The 20,112-nt window shown below is 45.8% G+C and overlaps 1 protein-coding gene across 1 annotated transcript in view; it reads left to right on the top strand.

Annotated features, from left to right (window-relative positions):
- DNAJC11 (DnaJ heat shock protein family (Hsp40) member C11) overlaps positions 1-20,112 on the top strand; it is a 104,488-nt gene that overhangs the window by 66,297 nt on the left and 18,079 nt on the right. Inside the window, exons 7-9 of the mRNA XM_089666187.1 lie at positions 5,786-5,941; positions 12,299-12,368; positions 18,761-18,818. Coding sequence (XP_089522313.1) covers positions 5,786-5,941; positions 12,299-12,368; positions 18,761-18,818 — 284 coding nt within the window. The remainder of the gene's footprint in view (positions 1-5,785; positions 5,942-12,298; positions 12,369-18,760; positions 18,819-20,112) is intronic.

Here is a 20,112-nt window from a genome sequence, read left to right as displayed (position 1 = left end):
AGTGAATTACCAATACCCAAATACAGAGCATTCATAAAGTATTCAGACCCCCTTCACTTTTTTCAATGTTATGTTGCAGCCTGATACTATAGTTGTTTAAATTCATTTTTTTTTTCTCATTAACCCCTTCATGCCTAAGGGTAAAACAAATCTAAATGCCTAAGCACAATTTTGCAATGTTGATATATGTTAGGAAAACCGTCCATATCATCACAACTACTTCCTACATCCAGGTGGATTATCCCGTGTTTTTTTCAGGACACATTGGGCTTTCATTTGGTGGTAAATGGTAATGGATATCTCCTGACTTTCTTTTTATTATCAAAGGAAAACTGGCCCAAAATAGTAAACAAAAATATATTTTTTTTAAATTTAGCTGTGTGTTTCTTGTTACTACCATAACCTACCACCAAAGAACAACCCAAAATAAATTTTCCAGCTCTTGACGATCACAGCAATACCATATACAGGTGAAACTCAAAAAATTAGAATATCGTGTAAAAGTTCATTTATTTCTGTAATGCAACTTAAAAGGTGAAACTAATATATGAGACTCATTACATGCAAAGCAAGATAGTTCAAGCCGTGATTTGTCATCATTGTGACGATTATGGCTTACAGCTCATGAAAACCCCAAATCCACAATCTCAGAAAATGAGAATATTGTGAAAAGGTGCAATATTTTCGGCTCAAAGTGTCCCACTCTAATCAGATAATTCAGCCATAACACCTGCAAAGAGTTCCTGAGCCTTTAAATGGTCTCTAAGTCTGGTTCAGTAGGAATCACAATCATGGGAAAGACTTCTGACCTGACACCATCACTGACACCCTCCATAAGGAGGGAAAACCTCAAAAGGTAATTGCAAAAGAAGTTGGATGTTCCCAAAGTGCTGTATCAAAGCACATTAACAGAAAGTTATGTGGAAGGGAAAAGTGTGGAAGAAAAAAGTGCACAAGTAGCAGGGATGACCGCAGCCTGGAGAGGATTGTCAGGAAAAGGCCATTCAAAAGTGTTGGGGACTTTCACAAGGAGTGGACTGAGGCTAGAGTCAGTGCATCAAGAGCCACCACACACAGACGGATCCTGGACATGGGCTTCAATTGTTGTATTCCTCTTGTCAAGCCGCTCCTGAACAACAAACAACGTCAGAAGCGTCTTACCTGGGCTAAAGAAAAACAGACCTGGCCTGCTGCTCAGTGGTCCAAATTCCTCTTTTCTGATGAGAGCAACTTTTGCATCTCATTTGGAAACCAAGGACCCCGAGTATGGAGGAAGAATGGAGAGGCCCAAGGACCCCGAGTATGGAGGAAGAATGGAGAGGCCCAAGGACCCCGAGTATGGAGGAAGAATGGAGAGGCCCAAGGACCCCGAGTATGGAGGAAGAATGGAGAGGCCCAAGGACCCCGAGTATGGAGGAAGAATGGAGAGGCCCAAGGACCCCGAGTATGGAGGAAGAATGGAGAGGCCCAAGGACCCCGAGTATGGAGGAAGAATGGAGAGGGACAAGGACCCAGAGTATGGAGGAAGAATGGAGAGGCACACACTGCAAGATGCTTGAAGTCCAGTGTGAAGTTTCCACAGTCCGTGTTGATTTGGGGAGCCATGTCATCTGCTGGTGTTGGTCCACTGTGCTTCATTAAATCCAGGGTCAACGCAGCCGTCTACCAGGAGATTTTGGAGCACTTCATGCTTCCTTCCGCAGACGAGCTTTATGGGGATGCTGACTTCATTTTCCAGCAGGACTTGGCACCCGCCCACACTGCCAAAAGCACCAAAACCTAGTTCAATGACCGTGGGATTACTGTGCTTGATTGGCCAGCAAACTCGCCTGACCTGAACCCCATAGAGAATCTATGGAGCATTGCCAAGAGAAAGATGAGAGACATGAGACTGAACAATGCAGAAGAGTTGAAGACCGCTATTGAAGCATCCTGGTCTTCCATAACACCTCAGCAGCGCCACAGGCTGATAGCTTCCATGCCACGCCGCATTGAGGCAGTAATTGCTGCAAAAGGGGCCCCAACCAAGTACTGAGTACATATGCAGCTTCTACTTTTCGGAGGTCCGATATTGTTCTATGTACAATCCTTGTTTTATTGATTGCATGGAATATTCTCATTTTCTGAGATTGTGCATTTGGGGTTTTCATGAGCTGTAAGCCATAATCATCACAATGATGACAAATCACGGCTTGAACTATCTTGCTTTGCATGTAATGAGTCTCATATATTAGTTTCACCTTTTAAGTTGCTGCACTGAAATAAATGAACTTTTGCACAATGTTCAAAATTTTCGAGTTTCACCTGTATGTGTATGTTATTTGTTGTTTGTACCTGTAGTACAGCCCAGAAACAATAGAGCGTATTTTGTTTTGTTTTTTGTTTTTTTTACCTAAAACACTGCATGCAGCACTATTTATTGTTGTTTTGGTTCATGACATTTGGAGATTGAGTGCGGGGGTGTCTATGGGGAGTGTAAGCGCCCACTTATAGTTTTAATTTCCCAACTAGGAGCACCACTAGGTGCTCTTAAAGGGGCAGCTACAAAAATTTTGCAATGCACCTATAATGTGCAGGTGTACATAAGGGTTCACCATATTTGTATCTCACTTTTGGTAATATGTGAATGGTATTGTACAAAGCATTAGTAAGACCTCATCTGGAATATGCAGTTCAGTTTTGGGCACCAATTCACAAAAAGAACATTGGGGGACCGGAGAAAGTACAGAGAAGGGCAACTAAACTGATACGAGGCATGGAGGAGATCAGCTATGAGGAAAGATTAGAGGAACTGAATGTATTCTCTACTGAGAAGAGGAGATATGAGCTCCATGTATAATACAAAAGGGGGGATATGATCTCCATGTATAATACATAAGGGGGGGATATGATCTCCATGTATAATACATAAGGGGGGATATGATCTCCATGTATAATACATAAGGGGGGATATGATCTCCATGTATAATACATAAGGGGGGATATGATCTCCATGTATAATACATAAGGGGGGATATGATCTCCATGTATAATACATAAGGGGGGATATGATCTCCATGTATAATACATAAGGGGGGATATGATCACCATGTATAATACATAAGGGGGGGATATGATCTCCATGTATAATACATAAGGGGGGATATGATCACCATGTATAATACATAAGGGGGGATATGATCTCCATGTATAATACATAAGGGGGGGATATGATCTCCATGTATAATACATAAGGGGGATATGATCTCCATGTATAATACATAACGGGGGATATGATCTCCATGTATAATACATAAGGGGGGATATGATCTCCATATATAAATACATCAGTGGTCCATATAGTGAACTTGGTGTAGAGCTATTCACCCTGAGGTCTTCGCAGAGAACAAGGGAGCGATCTTTACGTCTGGAGGAAAATAAATTTAATCTCCAAACACGGAAAGGTTTCTTCACAGTAAGAGCTGTGAAAATGTGGGATAGGCTCCCTCAAGAGTTAGTTGTGGCCAGCTCAGTGACTTGGTGTAGAAAGGTCCTGGATTCTTTTTTGGATACACAGAATATAACTGGATATAGCATTTATAGGTAAAGTTGATCCAGGGAATATCCGATTTCCTCTTGGGGGATCAGGAAGGAATTTTTTCCCAGCAGGAGCAAATTGGATCGTGCTTTGCTGGTTTTTTTCCCTTCCTCTGGATCAACTGTGGGTGTAGGATTATAGCTTTTTTTTTTATCTATGGTTGAACTGGATGGACTTTTGTCTTTTTTCAGCCAGACTAACTATGTAACTATGTATTCTGGTTCTGCACAGGCAGTGATTTAGCTTGAAGGAAAGGCGCCATCTTTCTTTTTATTTGGTTTTATTTTGTTCATGGTATTTGGAGAGTGTAAGCGCCCACTTATAGTTTCACTTTGAAATATACATTTATGTTGCTCCAAGCTGGACCGATGTAACTATGTAATAACATCCATACCTGGAATTCTTCTTTAACCACTTCCCGTCTGGCCGTTGTATATAAACGGCTGGACGGTGGCAGTGCAGGGGCAGGGTGAATGTTTATAAATGACCTCCCCGCCCCCTGCTTGTGCGCGCTCAGCACCGCGATCCGGTGCCCACTGTGTCCACCAGACACAGTGGAACACCGATCATCGTACGGGACCTCCATGGGAGGTCCCGATCATGTGATCACTGATTGGCCAATCAGTGATCATATGCAGAGTAGTAAGCAAGATGTCACTTCTGACATCATTGCTTACTACGTGTGAAATCTGTGAATGATCACAGAGGTCACATGGTACAGGGCTATTCACAGCAGCCTTGTACCATGTGACAGGCTGTGACCAATCACAGCTCACACAGTAGTTCTCAATGGCTGCAAGAATGCAGCCAGAGAGGAGAAATGATTGCTTTTACAGCCTTTATGGGTGTAAAAGCAATCAGAGTAAAAAAAAAAAATCTTTATCACACCTCCCAAGTAGTACAGTGTCACCATGGTGACACTGTACTGCTAGGGTGACAGTATGTAAAAAAAAAAAAAAAGAAACATAAATAATAATATAAAAAAATAAAAAAAAAGTTTAAAAATTATTTTTGGTTATAAACTAATTTGGCTTTTTTGTTTTTTTTTTATTAAAAAGATAACGGAATAAATTTTGGACAAGATTTATGAAGAAAGATTATTTATTTGCAAAATTTTAAAAGAAAAACACTTTTTTTTTCAAAATTTTTTTACTTTTTCATTTACATTGCAAAAAAAAATAAAAATCCCAGCGGTGAATAAATACCACCAAAATAAAGCTTTATCTGTCTCAAAAAAATGCTTAATTCATATGGGTACAGTGTTGCATGACCGCGCAATTGTCATTCAAAGTGTGACAGCGCAGAAAGCTGAAAATTGGCCTGGACAGGAAGGGGGGAAAGTGTCCGGACTGGAAGGGGGGGGAAGTGTCCGGACTGGAAGGGGATGAAAGTGTCCGGACTGGAAGGAGATGAAAGTGTCCGGACTGGAAGGGGATGAAAGTGTCCGGACTGGAAGGGGGGAAAAGTGTCCGGACTGGAAGGGGGTGAAAGTGTCCGGACTGGAAGGGGGTGAAAGTGTCCGGACTGGAAGGGGGTGAAAGTGTCCGGACTGGAAGGGGGGTGAAAGTGTCCGGACTGGAAGGGGGGTGAAAGTGTCCGGACTGGAAGGGGGGTGAAAGTGTCCGGACTGGAAGGGGGGGAAGTGTCCGGACTGGAAGGGGATGAAAGTGTCCGGACTGGAAGGGGGGGAAAGTGTCCGGACTGGAAGGAGATGAAAGTGTCCGGACTGGAAGGGGGGAAAAGTGTCCGGACTGGAAGGGGGTGAAAGTGTCCGGACTGGAAGGGGGGTGAAAGTGTCCGGACTGGAAGGGGGGTGAAAGTGTCCGGACTGGAAGGGGGGTGAAAGTGTCCGGACTGGAAGGGGGGTAAAGTGTCCGGACTTGAAGGGGGGTAAAGTGTCCGGACTGGAAGGGGTTAAGGAACTTCTTTCCTTGGCTGCTTTTCCTTACTCCAGGCCGGCCAGCGGCTGGTAATGGAAGACCGACTCATCAGCCTGACCAGCAGCATAAAATGAACGGTCTTGTTGTTCAGGCCATCCAGCGGCTGCTTATTAGATGGCGGCGTATCACAAGCCGGTAGATAATAGATGTGTCAAGTGATGCACTCCGGGGTCAGATGAGATCCAGCATGTATAAATAATGGATTTTTCCTTGCTGGGCTGCCAGCAGACTCCTTGCATTAATCTACTCTTCCTCCTCTTTGTTCCAGGTTGAATAGAGCCAGCCAGACATATTTCTTCCCTATCCACCTGACGGATCAGCTCCTTCCCAGCGCCGTGTTTTATGCCACCATAGGGCCCCTCGTTATCTATGTGGCCATGCACCGGCTTATTATCAAGCCGTACCTCAAGGCACAGAAGGAGAAGTAAGTACACAGCAGCCATCCTGCAAAATAATTCAGCCAGACAGGCGCCGGGCGCGTCTCTTGGATCAGGCTTTGATTCGTCGGTTATTTGTTATCGAACCGGCCAAATCCTTTTATAGGGAGGGTTTTGTTTGTGTATCAACCAGAAAACAAATGAGATTTGCAGATTTTATATTATTATACAGGATTTATGGCACCAACAGTTTGCTCAGCGCTTTACAATATAATGAAAGACAATACAGCAACGATACAGTTCAATACAAGAGGGATAGGAGGGCCCTGATCCTGGGAGCTTACAATCTAGGAGGGAGGGGCTAGTGGTACAAAAGGTAGTAACTGTGGGGGATGGACTGGTAGGAGGAATAGAAGATTCCATTATTAGCTGAGGGCAGGATAGTCTTCCCTGAAGAGATCGGTTGTCAGAGATCGCCTAAAAGTGAGCAGAGTAGGCGATAGTCTGATAAATTGGGGTAGAGAGTTCCAGAGGATGCGGGAAGCTCTGGAGAAGTCCTGGAGAGGAGCATGGGAGGAGGAGACAAGGAAGCTAGAGAGTAGGAGGTCGTGCGAGGAGCGGAGAGTACGGTTTGGGTAATATTTGGAGACAAGATCGGTGATGTAATTTGGGGCGGAGTTATAAAAGGCTTTATATGTTATTGTTAATGTTTTGAATTTTATCCGTTAGGCAATGGGAAGCCAGTGGAGGGATTGGCAGAAAGGGATGGAGGACACTGAGTGGAGGCCAGTGGAGGGATTGGCAGAGAGGGGTGGAGGACACTGAATGGAGGCCAGTGGAGGGATTGGCAGAGTGGGGTGGAGGACACTGAATGGAGGCCAGTGGAGGAATTGGCAGAGAGGGGTGGAGGACACTGCATGGAGGCCAGTGGAGGGATTGGCAGAGTGGGGTGGAGGACACTGAATGGAGGCCAGTGGAGGAATTGGCAGAGAGGGGTGGAGGACACTGCATGGAGGCCAGTGGAGGGATTGGCAGAGAGGGGTGGAGGCCAGTGGAGGGATTGGCAGAGAGGGGCGGAGGACAGTGAATGGAGGCCAGTGGAGGGATTGGCAGAGAGGGGTGGAGGACACTGAGTGGAGGTCAGTGGAGGGATTAGCAGAGAGGGGTGGAGGACACTGAGTGGAGGTCAGTGGAGGGATTGGCAGAGAGGGGTGGAGGACACTGAGTGGAGGTCAGTGGAGGGATTGGCAGAGAGGGGTGGAGGACACTGAGTGGAGGTCAGTGGAGGGATTGGCAGAGAGGGGTGGCAGATACAGAACGGTTAGTAAGGTGGATGAGTCTGGCAGCAGCATTCATGATAGACTGAAGAGGGGATAGCCTGCGATGAGGTCGGCCAATGAGGATGACGGCCTGCTCTGGAGGAAGGGAAGGGGCCCAACGGTTTATTTTACCAATAAATGTATCCAAGCCCTTCTTAAAGGGACTATAAAGGGTCACATTTTATTTTTTTTAAATAACAAACATGTCACACTTGCCTGCTCTGTAGTGACTTTGCATAGCCCCGATCCTCCTGCTCTGGGGTCCCCCTGTCGATGTTCTTGGCTCCCCCCCCCCCCCCACTGAGTGCCCACAATCGAAAGCCACTTGCTGTGGGGGCTTTCATGCAGGCTAGCCCCTGCGCTGGCTCTGTGTGTCCATAGACACACATAGCGCAGCTTAGCCTCCTCCCCGGTCCCTCCTTACTGTCTGTGATCGACAGCAGTGGGAGCCAGTGAGGAGGGGAGAGAGCAGAGAGAGTCTCTGCACAGCGTTGGATCTAGATCAGGCTCAGGGAAGTATTTGGGGGGGGAGCTGCATGCAGAAGGATTTTTACTTTGATGTATAGAATGTATTAAGGCAGTGGTGGGCAACCTTTTTTTTCAACTGAGCCAAATCTCGCCAAAACCACGATTGAAATTTATTTTGAGAGCCACATTTTTAAAACTGAAAATACATCCCCCATATAGTAATTCATCCCCCATATAGTAATTCATCCCCCATATAGTAATTCATCCCCCATATAGTAATTCATCCCCCCTATAGTAATTCATCCCCCCTATAGTAATTCATCCCCCCTATAGTAATTCATTCCCCATATTGTGTCAATTCACTTACCTTTGCTCCGCACGTTCCTCTCGCCGTGTTCCCGCGCCGTTCCGGTCTTCAGGGCGGACTGTGAGAGGAGAGGAGTTCGTCACGCTGCCCCGCCTACATCCTGACAGCCAATGTTTGCCATGCTCCGCGGGCCGGATTAAAAGGTCCGCCGGGCCGTAGTTTGCCCATTACTGGGCTAGCTGCAGAGTCCTGACTTTTGGGGCGGCCGCCCGAGAGGAGGGAGGGGAGCGGGCGCCCGACACACAGAAGAGCCGCATTAAAGTGTGTAAAGAGCCGCATGTGGCTCGCGAGCCGCGGCTTGTTGACCACTGCATTAAGGTAACAAAACCTTCAGCCTGTAGAACCACTTTAACCGCCTCCCGCCCACCATATGAGGTAATGACGGGCGCAAGGCGGTTCTCTAGTTCTGGGAGGACGTCCTATGATGCCCTCCCACTCTAACCGCACGTGCGCGGCGATCGGTGGTGCGCTGTGTCCCTCGGACACAGCGGATCGCCGATCAACAGGAAGAGCCGAAGATGGCGGCTCGGTCATGTGATCAGCTGTGTCCAATCGCAGTTGATCGCATGTAAATAGGGAAATGCCAGTTATCGCTGTCACGCTGACAGAGGAGAGGAGAGACGGCAATCGGGATTCCTCTGAGGGGACATCTACACTGATCATCAGGGCACTGATGATCAGTGTGTCCTGATGATCAGTGTAGCCTCAGCAGTGCCACCTGTCAGTGTCCATCAGTGCCACATCAATGCCACATATCAGTGCCCATCTGAGCTGCCTTTCAGTGTTACCTATCAGTGCCGCTTATCAGTGCTGCCAATCATTGCCACCTTTCAGTGCCAGTCAGTGCTGCCTATCAGTGCCATATATGAGTGCTGCCTTTCAGTTCCCATCAGTGATGTCTGTCAATGCCCATCAGTGCCATCTACCAGTGCCTCCTCATCAGTGCCACCTATCAGTGCCCATCACTGCAGCCTCAGCGCACATCAGTGATGGAGAAAAATCACTTTACAAAATTTTGAAACAAAAATGAAGAAAAAAAAATTTTTTTCCCCAAAGTTTTCAGTTTTTTTTGGTTTGTTTAGCAAATAATAAAAACCCCGCAGAGGTGATTAAATACCACCAAAAGAAAGCTTTATCTGTCTCAAAAAAATGCTAAAAATTTCATATGGGTACAAGTGCTGAAAGCTGAAAATTGGCCTGGGCAGGAAGGGGATATAAGCGCCCAGTAGGCAGGAAGGGGGTATAAGCGCCCAGTAGGCAGGAAGGGGGTATAAGCGCCCAGTAGGCAGGAAGGGGGTATAAGTGCCCAGTAGGCAGGAAGGGGGTAGAAGTGCCCAGTAGGCAGGAAGGGGGTAGAAGTGCCCAGTAGGCAGGAAGGGGGTAGAAGTGCCCTGTAGGCAGGAAGGGGGTAGAAGTGCCCTGTAGGCAGGAAGGGGGTAGAAGTGTCCTGTAGGCAGGAAGGGGGTAGAAGTGCCCGGTAGGCAGGAAGGGGGTAGAAGTGCCCGGTAGGCAGGAAGGGGGTAGAAGTGCCCTGTAGGCAGGAAGGCGGTAGAAGTGCCCGGTAGGCAGGAAGGCGGTAGAAGTGCCCTGTAGGCAGGAAGGGGGTAGAAGTGCCCGGTAGGCAGGAAGGGGGTAGAAGTGTCCTGTAGGCAGGAAGGGGGTAGAAGTGTCCTGTAGGCAGGAAGGGGGTAGAAGTGCCCGGTAGGCAGGGAGGGGGTAGAAGTGCCCTGTAGGCAGGAAGGGGGTAGAAGTGCCCTGTAGGCAGGAAGGGGGTAGAAGTGCCCTGTAGGCAGGAAGGGGGTAGAAGTGCCCGGTAGGCAGGAAGGGGGTAGAAGTGTCCGGTAGGCAGGAAGGGGGTAGAAGTGTCCGGTAGGCAGGAAGGGGGTAGAAGTGTCCGGTAGGCAGGAAGGGGGTATAAGTGCCCGGTAGGCAGGAAGGGGGTATAAGTGCTCTGTAGCAGGAAGGGGGTAGAAGTGCTCTGTTGGCGAGGGGTTAAATTAGAACTCTGGCCAAAAACATATAGGCCTGTGTTGTGTGCTATCTTCCAAGTACAACCACAAAAACTTTTAATCATATTTATTCTTCAGTAGCCACAAACGATATAAGTCCACATTATGTGCTCCATTTGTTTTTTCAAACCAAGATTTTACCTTGTAAAAGTAAGCTGAGCAGATACTTGGGTGGGACCAGTGGCGGACTGACCATTTGGCCACTCGGGCACTGCCCGAGGGCCCTGAGTCAGTAGGGGGCCCCATGAGATGCCCCTAGTACCTTTCATAGGCTTTTTTGGGTGTGGTTTGAATGTGGGTGAGGACACAGGGCCCCGTGATCCCCTATTGCCCGGGGGCCCCATGAGTTGTCAGTCCGCCCCTGGGTGGGACCCAGATGGTTGTCCTGCTGTAGGCTACCTGTAGAAGCTCAAAAGGGGCGATTACAAGAGCAGTTGCCCTGTACAGGGGAAGAGAGCAGCAGTGACCGGTTGTTATCAAGGGGACTCCTCCACAGATACAGAGTGCAGGGGTTGTTTCATAGGTGATTAATGCAGAGCCCTGGAAGAAATGCACAAAGGGCAGCAAGCTTTAAGTGAAAATACAGATTACTCTTTTATTTGGACCATATTTGCTTTGCCTGTATTTCAGCTTAGCTATGGAGGTTTCTGCATTTACATCTTGTTAATGAGCTTCACAACAAGCCCTTGCTGACCTCTGTAGCTGCACACACTGTGGATCAATTAATTCTCAAAATTCACAAGATGGGCAATTAGGTCATTTAAGTCTCAGTAGCTCATGTCCCCCTTCTCAGAGCTGCTTTGTTCACGTTATAGTTTAGATATCTGGAAGGCTGCCAAGTCACTGGGAGGGGGAGCTGGAGGAAATAGGGAAAATGCTTCTGCTGTATTACTCCTCTGTGGCCCAGTCCCTCATATTCACCTCTCCAAGGTCGTCTTCTGAGTTGAATGATATTCCATGTCACCAATGAAGCAGCACTGTGCCTCCCACTGACTCCAATGACGGGGCAGTGTGCCTCCCACTGACACCAATAACGGGGCAGTGTGCCTCCCACTGACACCAATGACAGGGCAGACTGCCTCCCACTGACGCCAATGACGGGGCACTGTGCCTCCCACTGACGCCAATGACGGGGCACTGTGCCTCCCACTGACACCAATGATGGGGCGCTATTCCTCCCACTGACACCAATGATGGGGCGCTATTCCTCCCACTGACACCAATGATGGGGCACTATTCCTCCCACTGATACCAATGATGAGGCACTATTCCTCCCACTGATACCAATGATGGGGCACTATTCCTCCCACTGATACCAATGACGGGGCACTATTCCTCCCACTGACATCAATGATGGGGCACTATTCCTCCCACTGACACCAATGATGGGGCACTATTCCCCCCACTGACACCAATGATGGGGCACTATTCCTCCCACTGACGCCAATGACGGGGCACTATTCCTCCCACTGATACAAATGACGAGGCACTATTCCTCCCACTGACACCAATGATGGAACACTATTCCTCCCACTGATACCAATGATGGGGCACTATTCCTCCCACTTACACCAATGAGGGGGCACTATTCCTCCCACTGACACCAATGATGGGGCACTATTCCTCCCACTGACACCAATGATGAGGCACTATTCCTCCCACTGATACCAATGATGAGGCACTATTCCCCCCACTGATACCAATGATGGGGCACTATTCCTCCCACTGACACCAATGAGGGGGCACTATTCCTCCCACTGACACCAATGATGGGGCACTATTCCTCCCACTGATACCAATGATGGGGCACTATTCCTCCCACTGACACCAATGATGGGGCACTATTCCTCCCACTGACACCAATGATGAGGCACTATTCCTCCCACTGACACCAATGAGGGGGCACTATTCCTCCCACTGACACCAATGATGGGCACTATTCCTCCCACTGATACCAATGATGGGGCACTATTCCTCCCACTGACACCAATGATGGGGCACTATTCCTCCCACTGACACCAATGATAGGGTACTATTCCTCCCACTGACGCCAATGACGGAGCTGTATGCCTCCCACTGACACCAGTAATGGGGCACTATTCCTGGAACGGGGTTTAAAATGAGGTACGCCTTTTTATTCTCTGGGTGTTCGGAGGATGTTGCTGTACATCTTTGAATGATTTGCCACGAGTGTCCCGATCTCCCAAGTAAAAGTCTCCTTGTGTTTGTGTCAATAATTAGGGAGCTGGAGAAGCAGTGGGAAAGCTCGGCGTCAGATATATTGCAGAAGAAGCAAGAGGCGGAGGCGGCCGTGAGTATTTCATTTACATAATCCTTTTACTATGTAAATATTGCGGTGATAAAAAGTCAGGGGGGGACACCATAAAGAGAACCTGTCACCCGACTCCCCATTATAACTTTGCTGTTTTATTGCATAGTCCCCAGCGATTTAAATGCAGCTCATTAATAGCTTTCATGTTTTTATAGGGGGACTAAATCCTCAGTGAAAATGGTTCTAAAGTTGGTATATAACCACCGCTTGTTTATACGTAGGAGTGTGTTATTAAACCGTTCTTTACCTGTTCTGCATTACTGGGAGCAATAAAATGGAGCAGATTGCTTAGCGCAGTGGATTCCAAACTGTAGCACGGGGGCCGGGTGTGGCCCCTTGCTTGCTTTTATTTGGCCATTGGAGAACTATTCCACCAACTGACACCATAGATAGGGCACTATTCTTCCCATTGATACCGACAATGGGGCACTATTCCAATGGGGCCTTGTTTATGCCCACTGATGCCGGGGCATTTTCTACTGGCCCTCAGTAAAGCCTAAAGGACCATAAACTGGCCCCGTCGCTTAACAAGTTTGGAGACCCCTGATTTAGAGGTTCATGGACATGTCTGGGTTTGGTGCTTGCCAGGAGAACGGTAGTGTAAAGAGTGTTGGGGAGGGGGGATTATGTTGTGGGGTTGTCTTTCAGGGGTTGGGCTTGGCCCCCTAGTTCCAGTTAAGGGAGCTCTTAAGGCGACATTTTGGCCAATTTCATGTTCCCAACTTTGTGGGAGGAGTTTGGGGATGGCCCCTTCCTGTTCCAACATGACTGCCCACCAGTGCACAAAGCAAGGTCCATAAAGACATGGAGGAGCCAGTTTGAGGTGGAGGAACTTGCCTGGCTTACATTTCCTGGCTACTAAATATTCCACCCTCAATTGTTAGTGGGATTTTAACAAAGTGGAAGCAACTGGGAACAACAGCCACTCAGCCACCAAGTGGCAGGCCACGTCACATGACAGGGCGGGGTCAGCGCATGCTGAAGCGCACAGTGCGCAGAAGTCGCCAACTGTCTGCAGAGTCAATAGCTAAAGACCTCCAAACTTGGTGTGGCCTTCAGATGAGCCCAACAACAGTGTGTAGGGAGCTTCATGGAATGGGTTTCCATGGCCGAGCAGCTGCATCCAAGCCTTACATCACCAAGTGCAATGCAAAGCGTTGGATGCCGTGGTGTAAAGCACGCCGCCACTGGACTGTAGAGCAGAGGAGACGTGTTCTCTGGAGTGACCAATCACGCTTCTCTGTCTGGCAATCCAATGGACGTGTCTGGATTGGTGATTTCCAGGAGAACGGTACTTGCCTGACTGCATTTTGCCAAGTGTAACGTTTGATGGAGGGGGGATTATGGCGTGCAGTTGTTTTTCAGGAGTTGGGCTTGGCCCCCTAGTTCCAGTGAAGGGAACTCTTAAGGCGTCAGTGTACCAAAACATTTTGGACAATTTCATGCTCCCAACTTTGTGGGAAGAGTTTGGGGATGGCCCCTTCCTGTTCCAACGTGACTGCCCACCAGTGCACAAAGCAAGGTCCATAAAGACATGGAGGAGCCAGTTTCGGGTGGAGGAACTTGACTGTCCTGCACAGAGTCCTGACCTCAACCCCATAGAACACCTTTGGGATGAATTAGAGTGGAGACTGTGAGCCAGGCCTCCTCCCCCGAAATCCGTGCCTGACCTCACAAATGTGCTTCTGGAAGAATGGTCCAACCTTCCCATAGACACCCTCCTAAACCTTGTGGACGGCCTTCCCAGAAGAGTTGAAGCTGTTATAGCTGCAAAGGGTGGGGCCAACTCAATATTGAACCCTACAGACTAAGACTGGGGGGGCCATTAAAGGTCATGTGTGTGGAAAGGGCGGGGCCAACTCAATATTGAACCCTACGGACTAAGACTGGGGGGCCATTGAAGTTCATGTGTATGGAAAGGCCGGCCGACCAATACTTTTATTATTATTATTATTATTATTATTATTATACAGTATTTATATAGTGCCAAAGGGTATGCTCAGCGCTGTACAATAGCAAGGGGGACAGAACATGAGACAAGACAGTAACAATACAATACACGAGGGGTTTGAGGGCCCTGCTCTTTCCAGCTTACAATCTAGGTCCTTTTAGCAATATAGTGTACAGTTGCAAGAAAAAGTATGTGAACCCCTTGGGATTACGTGGAGTTTTGCATGAATTGGGCATAAAATGTGCTCTGAACGTCATCTAAGTCACAACAATAGAAGAACACAGTCTGCTGAACATAATACTACACAAACATTAGATGTTGCCATGGTTTAATTGCACATAACATGTAAACATTCACAGTGCAGGGAGGAAAAAGTATGTGAACCTTTGGACTTAATAACTGGTTGACCCTCCTTCGGCAGCAATAACCTCAACCAAACGTTTCCTGTAGTTGCAGATCAGACCTGCACAACGATCTGGAGTCATTTTGGACCACTCCTCTTCACAAAACTGTTTCAGTGTAGCAATATTCTTGGGATGTCTGGTGTGAATCGCTCTCTTAAGGTCATGCCACAGCATTTCAATGGGGTTGAGGTCAGGACTCTGACTGGGCCACTCCAGAAGGCATATTCTGTGCTGTTGCAGCCATTGTTTTGTTGAATGACTTGTATGCTTTGGGTCATTGTCCTGTTGCATCACCCATCCTCTGCGGAGCTTCAGTTGGCGGACAGATGGTCGTACGTTTTCCTGCAAAATGTCTTGATAAACTCTGGAATTCATTTTCCCATCAATGACAACAATCCGTCCAGGCCCTGAGGCAGCAAAGCAGCCACAAACCATGATGCTCCCTCCGCCATGTTTCACAGTGGGGATGAGGTTTTGATGTTGGTGTGCTGTGCCTTTTTTTCTCCACACATAGTGTTGTGTGTTCTTCCCAAACAACTCAGTCTTGGTGTCATCTGTCCACAGTATATTTTGCCAGTAGTGCTGTGGAACATCCAGGTGCTCTTTTGCAAACTTCAAACGTGCTGCAATCTTCTTTTTGGACAGCAATGGCTTCCTCCGTGGTGTCCTCCCATGTACTCCATTCTTGTTTAATGTTTTCCTTATTGTAGGTGTGTCAACAAAAATGTTAGCATGTGCCAGAGATTTCTGTAGGTCTTTAGCTGACACTCTGGGATTCTTCTTTACCTCGTGCAGCATTCTGCGCTGGGCTCTTGCAGTCATTTTTACAGGACGGCCACGCCTAGGGAGAGTAGCAACAGTGCTAAACTTTCTCCATTTGTAGACAGTCTGTCTTACCGTGGACACATGAACATCAAGGCTTTTGGAGATACTTTTGTAACCCTTTCCAGCTTCATGCAAGTCAACAATTCTTGATGGTAGGTCTTCTGAGAGCTCTTTTCTGCGTGGCATGGTTCACATCAGACAGTGCTTCTTGAAACCAGTAAACCCAAAACAGGTGTGTGTTTTTGAAGGGCAGGACAGCTGTCAGCAACACATCCAATATCATCACACTGATTGGAGTCAAGGTTGGCTCACTCCTGGCTCCAATTAGCTCTGGGAGAAGTCATTAAGCTCGGGCCTCACATACTTTTTCCTCCCTGCACTGTGAATATTTACATGTTATGTGCAATTAAACCATGGCAACATCTAATGTTTGTGTAGTATTATGTTCAGCAGACTGTGTTCTGTGTTCTTCTATTGTTGTGACTTAGATGACGTTCAGAGCACATTTTATGCCCAATTCATGCAAAACTCCACGTAATCCCAAGGGGTTCACATACTTTTTCTTGCAACTGTATGTTACATGTTAGAATTTTCTGGATGGTGAATTAGCAGCCTATGGTTGCCCATAGTTTACTATTTTGACTGTGGCCGGCAGTAACATTGGGACATACGAATTTGTCAACACAACGTTGTCTTTTTAGGGTGAGTGGTGGGTTGCACAATATTTTTTTTGTAAATTTTCTAAATGTGACAAAGATTTTGTACTTTTTGGTACTTGCATTTCCTTTTTGAATTTGGATGCACAAAAGCCACGTAAACCCTGTTTATTGGCTGTTCTGCCTAGTGGGTTTCTTTTTTGCTTTGTGCTTTGCTGATCATAAGGGCTAGATGGGTGAGCTGGCGATCAACCATTAAAAATAACCCCTTATGCCTATTTTTATCCTGGGGTTTCATTTATATTTATTCTGGGTTTTAGTCTATATTTATTCTGGGTTTAATTTATATTTATTCTGGGGTTCATTTATATTTATTCTGGGTTTGGTTTATATTTATTCTGGGGTTTAGTCTATATTTATTCTGGGGTTTGGTTTATATTTGTTTTGGGGTTTGGTCTATATTTATTCTGGGGTTTAATTTATATTTATTCTGGGGTTTGGTCTATATTTATTCTGGGGTTTGGTCTATATTTATTCTGGGGTTTAATTTATATTTATTCTGGGGTTTGGTCTATATTTATTCTGAGGTTTAATTTATATTTATTCTGGGGTTTGGTTTATATTTATTCTAGGGATTTGGTTTATATTCTGGGGTTTGGTCTATATTTATTCTGAGGTTTAATTTATATTTATTCTGGGGTTTGGTTTATATTTATTCTGGGATTTGGTTTATATTCTGGGGTTTAGTCTATATTTATTCTGGGGTTTGGTTTATATTTATTCTGGGATTTGGTTTATACTTACGGTATTCTGGGGTTTAGTTTCTATTTATTCTGGGGTTTGGTCTATATTTATTCTAGGGATTTGGTTTATATTCTGGGGTTTAATCTATATTTATTCTGGGGTTTGGTTTATATTTATTCTGGGGTTTAGTCTATATTTATTCTGGGGTTTAGTCTATATTTATTCTTGGGTTTCTCTTTTAGACCCCCGATGTCTCACCTGCCCTACATTTAAGCTAACTGGAAAGTGATGTTACTTATTAGGGGAGATCAGCGAATTGACGTTTGCTGGTCTCCCTCACCTCTACCCAGTGGCACCTCCCATGCCGATCCCGGGCCTCAGATGGGACAGTTGAGCTCGGAATATATGGCAGAGGGGTCCAAGCATACAGTTGGCTTGAGATGTGAAAAAAAAGCGGCCCCAGCCATGGCGTGGCCATCAGGAGGAGCTGGGGTTTTTTACATCTCGGGCACCTTCAGCTGCTGGGTGTGCGGCGGTTTGCTGGTGTGTGGCGAGGAAGCGCCTTGTATTGCGATTCCTATCGCAAGACATGGCGCTTCCTCGAAGAGCTTACCCATGCGCCCAATGCACACAGTGAAACAGGAGAGCCAGAAGCATTGGCACTTAGTGCGGCGCTCCATCAGGTTTGTAAGGTCGCAATACCATTGACTTGTCAGATTTCCATGCATTGCTGCCGATGTAAACTGGAAGCAGCAAAAGGATTAAAGTCACTTTTCAACCAAACATCTCCATACCTACACGTATGGCCAAAAGTATAGACACACCCATAAACATGCTGGGTTCTGGTTCTGGTGCTGTTAATGCTGCAGAATACAAACCTTTTAGCCCATTTTATGCTTCCAACCTTCTGACAACAGTTTAAGGAAGATCCTTTTTTTTTGTTTTGTTTTTTATTTTGTTTTGTTTTGTTGTTTTTTTGGTTGTTTTGTTTTTTATTTTGTTTTGTTTTCTTGTTTTTTGCATTGATTGGCCTAGCACTGTCAAATTTAATTTTGCTCCTCCACATGCTTCTACCCCCAATTTTTCTTTTGCCCAAATAATAAATATATCCACCTATCCCACCATACAAAAAAGTGTCCAAAAGATCAAAATAGTGTCCAAAATGTCTCAATTATCGAAATAAATCTCCACACATGTAAACCATTAAATTCTTTCTTCTTCAAACTTGCAAATCCTGATAACAATAAACCTCGAAAGAAAAAAAACTCAACATAGTGTCATACCTTTTAAATAATAAAACACACGTGCCACTCTCTGTGCACCAAGGGTAAGGTCGATGCGCAGACGTCCTTACCCTTCTGAAAAAGTCATAGTAAGTGACGAAACGCGTCAGAACACGTGACGTCCGAAGTATCGACGCTGACCGGAAGTGCGATCGCGGCCATCTTGGAAGTGGGAACATGCGGCCAATGTTTCCCTAAACTTGTCTGTATCTGTATCCCTGTGAGGAGGGATATTTGATATTTTGGACACTTTTTTGTATGGTGGGATAGGTGGATATAATTATTATTTGGGCAAAAGAAAAGTTATATATTTTTGTTTGCTTGGCCTTCAAGGGTGGAGGTGGATTACTTTTCTGGGATATTGTATTGGGGTTGTTTTGCTGTGTATTTTTATATATGCTTCTACCCCCACCTCTTCACAGCATGTATTTACATTTCCTTTCCCTCCCCTGCTGTTCTGTGATATTTATTTCTAATTCTCACTTTATTTTATTTTTTTTTCATTCAGGTGCGTTTAATGCAAGAATCTGTACGGAGGATAATTGAGGCTGAAGAGTCTCGAATGGGTAATTCCAATATTTATTTTATCCAATATTTATTGTATCCCCTCCTAAAAGTGACCATGAACAGCCCAATCCTCTCCCAGCTTTCTGCAAGCAGTACTTGGTTGAGGGCGTGGCTCTTTATGGTAACTTGTTGCCCACAGAGAATTTCCAGTTTCTTCATTACAGATAATTATTTTTTAGTGCTGACGATGCATCACTTTACATATTCACCTTTTTGATAACGATTATGTGATAGTTTAAGTTTTTGGGGTTTTATTCGAGATGTTCAAAGAGAGAGATCACACAAATACTTATTGGTATAACATTAACCCCTTGATGCCGAGCGCACGCAAATATGAGGAAATTTGAGGACCAGAATTTATTCTCTCTTCAGAAGAGGAGATTAAGGGGGGATATGATCTCCATGTATAATACATAAGGGGGGATATGACCCCCATGTATAATACATAAGGGGGGGATATGATCTCCATGTATAATACATAAGGGGGGATATGATCTCCATGTATAATACATAAGGGGGATATGATCTCCATGTATAATACATAAGGGGGGATATGATCTCCATGTATAATACATAAGGGGGGATATGATCTCCATGTATAATACATAAGGGGGGATATGATCACCATGTATAATACATAAGGGGGGGATATGATCACCATGTATAATACATAAGGGGGGATATGATCTCCATGTATAATACATAAGGGGGGATATGATCACCATGTATAATACATAAGGGGGATATGATCTCCATGTATAATACATAAGGGGGGATATGATCTCCATGTATAATACATAAGGGGGGATATGATCTCCATGTATAATACATAAGGGGGGGATATGATCTCCATGGATAATACATAAGGGGGGATATGATCTCCATGTATAATACATAAGGGGGGGATATGATCTCCATGGATAATACATAAGGGGGGATATGATCTCCATGTATAATACATAAGGGGGATATGATCTCCATGTATAACACATAAGGGGGGATATGATCTCCATGTATAATACATAAGGGGGATATGATCTCCATGTATAATACATAAGGGGGGGATATGATCTCCATGTATAATACATAAGGGGGGGGACATGATCACCATGTATAATACATAAGGGGGGGGGAATATGATCACCATGTATAATACATAAGGGGGGGATATGATCTCCATGTATAATACATAAGGGGGGGGATATGATCTCCATGTATAATACATAAGGGGTGATATGATCTCCATGTATAATACATAAGGGGGGGATATGATCTCCATGTATAATACATAAG

This window comes from Staurois parvus, unplaced genomic scaffold (genome assembly GCF_062004578.1).
Source record: "Staurois parvus isolate SC_StPar_1 unplaced genomic scaffold, SC_StPar_1.0 ptg002583l, whole genome shotgun sequence".
Lineage (NCBI taxonomy): Eukaryota > Metazoa > Chordata > Amphibia > Anura > Ranidae > Staurois > Staurois parvus.
The sequence above is the reverse complement of the archived record's forward strand: the minus strand, read 5'-3'. Positions and strand labels throughout refer to the sequence as shown.